The 6,482-nt window shown below is 62.6% G+C and overlaps 1 protein-coding gene across 1 annotated transcript; it reads right to left on the reverse strand.

Moving 5' to 3' along the window:
* Positions 1–242: 242 nt before the first annotated feature.
* Positions 243–3,688, reverse strand: LOC143164312 (E3 ubiquitin-protein ligase PHF7-like). Its single transcript, XM_076346781.1, is given in 9 exon segments — positions 243–404; positions 993–1,393; positions 1,578–1,696; positions 1,849–1,962; positions 2,180–2,315; positions 2,318–2,535; positions 2,619–2,743; positions 3,024–3,125; positions 3,635–3,688. Coding segments are annotated over 9 exon segments (1,431 nt in total).
* Between the last annotated feature and the right edge of the window lie 2,794 nt (positions 3,689–6,482).

Raw genomic sequence — 6,482 nt, forward strand, 5'->3', positions numbered from 1 at the left:
CCCGGGAAACTGAGCAGGCTGGGAGGCCAGCGAGGCCCGAAGCACACGGCCATGGCGCTGGGCAGCCGGCCAAGGCCAGCCCGCAAGGAGGGAGGTGTGGGGAAGGTGCTGCCAAGCCCCGGGAAGAAGACAACCCTCTGGGCCCAGCCCCTGACGCTGCCCCTCCAGAAAGGGAGAGGAGGAGACGGAGGAAGCCAACAAATCAGCGTGGAACCTCCCAGTGCCGAGATTAACGGCCAACTTTATTGTGCCGGTGGAGGGGGTTCAGGGCCAGCACTCGGGGACGGCGCACGGCTGGTCCCGTGGCGGCGTCTGGGCCGGCTGTAAGGATTTTGGGCCCGACGTTGCAAGCGGGAGCGGTCTCGCGTCCGCACAGGCCCAGGGGCGCTGGAACGGCTGCTGCCCTGAAGTGGCGGGGAGCCGCAGGAGGACCCCGATGGCAGCTGGCTGGCGGTGCTAGGGCTGCTGGTCTCCGGTGCCGGGGAGCCGCAGGAGGACCCCGATGGCGCCTGGCTGGCGGTGCTGGGGCTGCTGGTCTCCAGTGCCGGAGATCCGAGAGACTGCCCTGATGCCGCCTGGCTGGCGGTGCTGGGGCTGCTGGTCTCCGGTGCCGGGGAGCCGTGGGACAGCCCCAGCACCACCTGGCTCGGGGTGCTGCTCTCAGCACCTGGTGCTGGCGCGTGGCTGCTCTCACGCCGTCTTCTGGGCCGGCTGTAGGGCTTTTGGGCCCGATGTAGCAAGCGGGAGCGGTTTCGCCTGCGGTCAGGCCCAGGGGGGCTGGAGCGGCTGCTGCCCTCGAGCACTGGGGAGCTGTGGGACGGCCCGGATGCCACATTGCTGGGGATGCTGGCCTCCGGTGCCAGGGAGCCATGGGATGGCCGTAATGCCGCGTGGCTGCCGGTGCTGGGGCTGCTGGTCTCCGGTGCTGGGGAGCCGCAGGAGGACCCTGATGACGCCTGGCTGCTGCTGCTGGGGCTGCTGCTCTCTGGTACCAGCGAGCCCTGGGACAGCCCCAGCACCGTCTGGCTGGGGGCGCGGCTCTTAGCACTTGGTGCTGGCGCACGGCTCCTGTCACAGCATCTTCTGGGCCGGCTGTAGGGCTTTTGGGCCCGACGTTGCAATCGGGAGCGGTCTGACACCCGCTCAGGCCCAGGGGGGCTGGAGCGGCTGCTGCCCTGAAGTGGCGGGGAGCCACAGGAGGACTCCGATGGCACCTGGCTGCTGGTGCTGGGGCTGCTGGTCTCCGGTGCTGGAGATCTGAGAGACTGCCCTGATGCCGCCTGGCTGGCGATGCTGGGGCTGCTGGTGTCGGGTGCCGGGGAGCCGTGGGAAGGCCCCAGTCCTGACTGGCTAGTGGTACTGGGGCCGGCGAGCTCCGAGCTGGCACTGGAGGCTGTAAGGGGAAGCAGGAAGGTCAAGGGCACGGCCCCCCAGGCCCGGGGCAGGATAGGCCAGGGCGGTGCCCCCAGCCCTCCTGGAGCAGAGGGGCTCTGCCAAGCCCACCCTGGGCACCCGCTGGCAGGCCTTGCCTGGCCCCTGGCCCCAGCCCAGGGGCACCCGGGTGCTTTGCCTCTTACCGGTGCCCAGGCCAGCACAGCTGTTGCACTCCCAGCTGGCCGTGCTGTTCGTCAAGCAGGAGCAGCGTCTGTGGGTGCCCTCGGCAGCGCAGGAGCAGCACAGGAGCAGGTGCCAGGGCCTGGGGAAGCAAACGGGTTCATGGCTCTGAGGACAAAGTGACCGCAGCACGGGATTGTCCGGCAGAGTTCTTGTTCTTAGTCCTTGCGCTTCGAGCCCTTGGCGAGACAGGGATCCCGTGCAGAGCCCCGGGGTGCAGCTTTGGCAACTTACCCCTCTTCCTCTGCCTGCTCCCTGCCTCCTGGACAAAGGCACTCACTGGCATCGCAGCGGCTGTGCCTCTCGCTTAGTGCCGCGTATGCATGGCTGTTCTCCCATGATGGCAGTCTGATGGAGAAAGGAAAATTGATGAGCCCCTGCTGCCCCGGCACAAGGCAGATGCAGGGCGTCCCTGCTCTTCCCCCCCGGCCCTGTTTCCAAATCCTCCGTGAAGCTGAAGCCCAGACTCACGGGACAGTGGAGGGCCAGGACTGCTGGGGCAGGCCCTGGCACGGCACAGCGCTTGCACCCTCCTGTCTTGTGAGCCAGGCAGAAGGACACCAACCTGAAGGGGATCCGGATCCCCATGGCGAGCATTTCTGAGACAAATACATCGCTGTCTCTACAGAGGGGGCACTGGAAACGAGAAATGCCAGCGCAGACAGCCTGTCCCTGCAGGAGCAACATAAGGAGCATGAGTGAGGCCCTGGTGCTGCTGAGTGCCTGCTGTGCCCCGGGGGCGAGGGAACGGCTCCTACCTGGATGCAGCCCCTGTGGAACCAGGCGTGTTTGCACGTTGGGCACACCATGGTGCTGTAGGACTTTCTGTCCTCCACAGGGTCCAGGCAGATGAGGCAGGTGGTGTTCTCCTCCGGAGCCGCCTCCACTGCCTGCTCTGGGCGGTGCTCCCAGCAGAAGGACCTGGGGGGAAGAGGAAAGGGGTGGGCGAGGTGAGAAGCGCTGGGTCCTTCCGTGGTGGCGGCGAGGAGGGGAGAGGGAGGTACCTGTACTGAGGAAGGAACTGGGTGATGCATCCACCCTCCACGGCACAGGGGAGATGGAAGCTGCGGTCACAGCCCGTCTCCCGGCAGGTGATGGCGGCCCCGCTCTCGCCACAGACGAAGCAGCGCTGGAAAGAGCACAGCAGCCCCCATCAGCGGCAGCCTCAGGGCCTCCACAGCCAGCCCCACGCCTCCGGGCAGGGCGCAGGATGTGGCCGCTACGGGGTCACACCCCGCAGATCCGCCTGGCGGATGAGGCTCCTGTGCTGGAGCCGCTGTGGAGCTGCTGGGAGCAAGACTTTTGTCCCAGAGCTGCTTGGAAGGGCTGGGATTTCTTTCTCGGGGTCTGGGCTAAGCTCCCGCAAACCTCTCCTGGCACAAATCTCCCTGTTCTTGTCAGGCCCTCACCTTCTGCGCTGCCCGCTTGATCGTGCGTTGAATATCCTCAGGGAGAAATCCCATGAGTCCTACTTTCTTGTCCCATTGCTGAAAAAGCTCGTTGGCAAAAAACTGCAGAAGAGAAAAGACGAGGAGCTGATGAGGAGAGCGTGGCAGGGACAGCCTGTCGGAAAGCTGGAGGGAGCCCCGGCGGAACTCACCAGGCAAAACACATGGACACAGAGCCCTTGCTTCTCCAGTTTGCACCCATAGATATCCGGGTCAACCTCTGCCCGGCGACACAGCAGGCATGCTGGAGGGGAGAGAGCAAATGCCACCGGGAATGAGCACCTCTGCGGGGCCGGGGGAAGCGTCCCTGAGGGATTGCCCCAAGGGCCTGCTCTGTCCCTGCCTAGCTGGCTGATGGGCAGGGCTGGAGGCCTTGGAGAGGAAGGGGGCACTGCGGGCACGGGTGTCCCAGCAGGTGACACCCAGCAGGTGCCCAGCCTGGGCCCCGCTCGCTGAGGAAAGGAGCGGCCCTGCCCTGGGGCGGCTGGGGAGCTCCTGCCTCCCCCTGCCACCGCTCTCGGCCCCACGCTGACCGCCCCGCCAACCCCTCTGCCAGGCTGCGGGAGGGATACTTTGCTCTCACCCTGCTCCATCGAGTCGGGGGCCTTCTCCTTCCTTGCGGACATGGCGCACGTCAACGGTGAGCGTTTGGAGAGTCCCTGTCCCAGCAGCGCCGGGGTGTCTCCTCCAACTGCTCCTCTGCTGACCCTGAGGGAGAAGCAGGACGCGGCTGAGGGAGAAGCGAGGCGCGGGCGAGCTTGCAGCCCAGGCCCAGAGCCCCGAGGTGTGGGGCCCCCCTCCTCCCTCGGCAGCCCCGCGCAAGGCCCGTCCCTCCCCTGCCCTCTCCTCACCTCACCAGGTCGCACTGACGCACGGCCTGAGCCCGGCGTTCCTTTTTGTGGGCTTGGCCCCGCGGGTCACCATGGCCGCTGTGACATCAGCACCGCTGGCCTGCGTGCGCCCCAAATACGGGCAGGGACGCCCTCGGCCACCGCCTCACAGGGGTGGGTGTGAAGTGCCGAGGCGGGGGCCCGAGCCCTCGGCACCCATGCAACCGGGGCGGCTGCTCCTGCAGCAAGTGCAGAGTCAAATGCCAGGTCCCCCGGGGCAGCCGTCGAGGGTGGCACTGTTGGCCGAAAGGTGCTGTTCAGGCAGCGCGACTCCAGGGCTCCAGCCCTGGCCGAGGGAAATCTCTGCTCCTGGCCCCGGCACGGGGAGCGCTGCCAGCAGGTGGGGGAAGGTGATCCTTCCCCTCTGCGCCGCACCGGTAAGGCTGCATCTGCAGTACTGCCTCCGGTTCTGGGCTCCCCGGTACAGGGGACAGAAGGGACCTTTGAGCCTGGCCTGGGCTCACACATGCCATCCGCTCAGACGCGGTGGGTGGCCGGGGCACAGCACAGGACCTCAGGACGGCCCCTAAATGTCGCAGGTGGCCCAACATCTTTCCCCTGAACTCCTTAGGGCTTTGGTGATGTGCTGCCTCCAGAGCAAAAGGCAGCGGGACCGCGAGCTGGGGAGTCATGGCGGAAATGGCCTTTTTCCATGGCAATAAGCTGCCTTTCAGAGTCAGCGTGAGCCTTTCCTTGGCGGGGTAGGAAACCGCAAGTGGCTGTGGGGCAGCTTCGGAGGCGGTGGGTGGGAGTGTTGATCTGTTTGAGGGTGGACAGGCTCGACAGAGAGGGATCTGGACAGGCTGGATCGATGCGCCGAGGGTTGTCAAGCATTGGCACAGGCTGCCCAGGGAAGTGGTTGAGTCACCACCCCTGGAGGCATTTAAAAGACGTGTAGACGTGGCGCTCAGGGACATGGTTTAGTGGTGGACTTGGCAGTGTCAGGTTAACGCTTGGACTCGATGATCTTAAGGGTCTTTTCCAACCTAAATGATTCAATTATTGCTTATTCACCATTTGATTGCCATTTGATTTTCATTCAACCATCGATTAATTACCATCTGATCATCGCTTAATCATTAATAAACCCCTTTTAGTTAACCCCACAAGGATGACTTCTCTGAATAATTCACCTGCGACACCAGGACAAAAACCAGACGGTGTCTCAGGCACGACCAGAGTAGGACAAAAGGAATGCGAAATCCAGTATCGGAGAATCCAGGAATCCAGGTCCGACATGCAACTCGGGACCGAGACAGAAACCGGAAACCCCAAGAAGCCCGTCTGCAATACTCGCTGGCTGACGCTGCTGAGAGTGACCAGAGGCTTCCCAGGCTGCCTCCTTCAGCTCCTGCTTTTAGCGTGTCCTCAGCCATCCTCTTCTACCAGCCACCTCCCAAGACAAACTCTGGTGCTCAGGGTTTCCTTCTCACCAGGCTTTCTGAGATTTCGCTCGGCCTTCCGACGCCAGGGCATTGCAGAGCTCCGTTAGCTAGATGCCGACAGAGGTGAACGGTGCCAGGGAACAAGCACCTCGGTTCAGAGCGAGGCTGTGCACGACCACAGCTCTTTGACCAGCTCCGTTGGAGCTCCGTTGCTCGGGAGTGCCTCGGAGCTCCCATCGCAATCCCCCTGAAGAGCACTGCCTCTTCTGGCCATGTCTAGACCTCACGTCTTCCCAGTCACAGCAGTCAAGAATAGAAGGACAAAGTGCTGCCACCCAAGTTCTCTTTTGGACCCCCTATACCTCCTTTCCTTCCTCATTGCCTCTTCGTTGGCAGAAAAGCCCATCAGGCCTCCCGGGTTCCCCTGCCTTCCTCAGAGAGGACAGCTGCTCCCTACTTTAATGGATCGACTGTCATGCTGCATTAAGGCCTATTATCAGGCACGCACCGTAAGACCACCTGTGGTTTGCCTGAAGAGCAGAGGGCTGTTCAGACCTGTACAGCCACCCGACGGGATTCCCTTTGCGCTTTGGTCACCATTCTTCTTTGATCCAGCCTTCTAGCTCTCCGCCAACTTCCACAGAGCTGTTCAGCAGTCACTCTGCAAGCAAATCTTTTCTCCTTCCTGCGCTAGAAAGGTACTTGCTGGTCTCCAACAGGAGGGAAATCCTTTTGGGTGGCTGACATTTCCCAGGCCCCTTGTTACCCTCCCGTAGAGCACATGTGATTTTTTTGCTCTAAAGGGCGTCTGACGGGACTCAAGCCCTCAGTAAGAGGTACTGCTCTGACTCTCCTGAGCTCTCTGGAGTAAATGCCTTACCCGGTGTTTGCAATCCCTCTTAAAAAGGATTTCTTGGCTTATACCGCAAGAGGGAAGCCTTCAGTTGGTACAGCAGCAATCCCGTTGGGGAACAGGACCCGGAACTGGGGAACGGGGAATGCCCTTTGCCTACTGTAGAAACACAATCTACAGAAATCTTCATGCCACAAATACAGACGTGACACCGAACTGAACTTTTAAAGAAGAGCAGCTTTGCCACTTTGGCACAATTCTCACTAGCCTAGGCAACGAGGACAGGAAGTTG

This window comes from Aptenodytes patagonicus, chromosome 8, assembly GCF_965638725.1.
Source record: "Aptenodytes patagonicus chromosome 8, bAptPat1.pri.cur, whole genome shotgun sequence".
Taxonomy (NCBI): domain Eukaryota; kingdom Metazoa; phylum Chordata; class Aves; order Sphenisciformes; family Spheniscidae; genus Aptenodytes; species Aptenodytes patagonicus.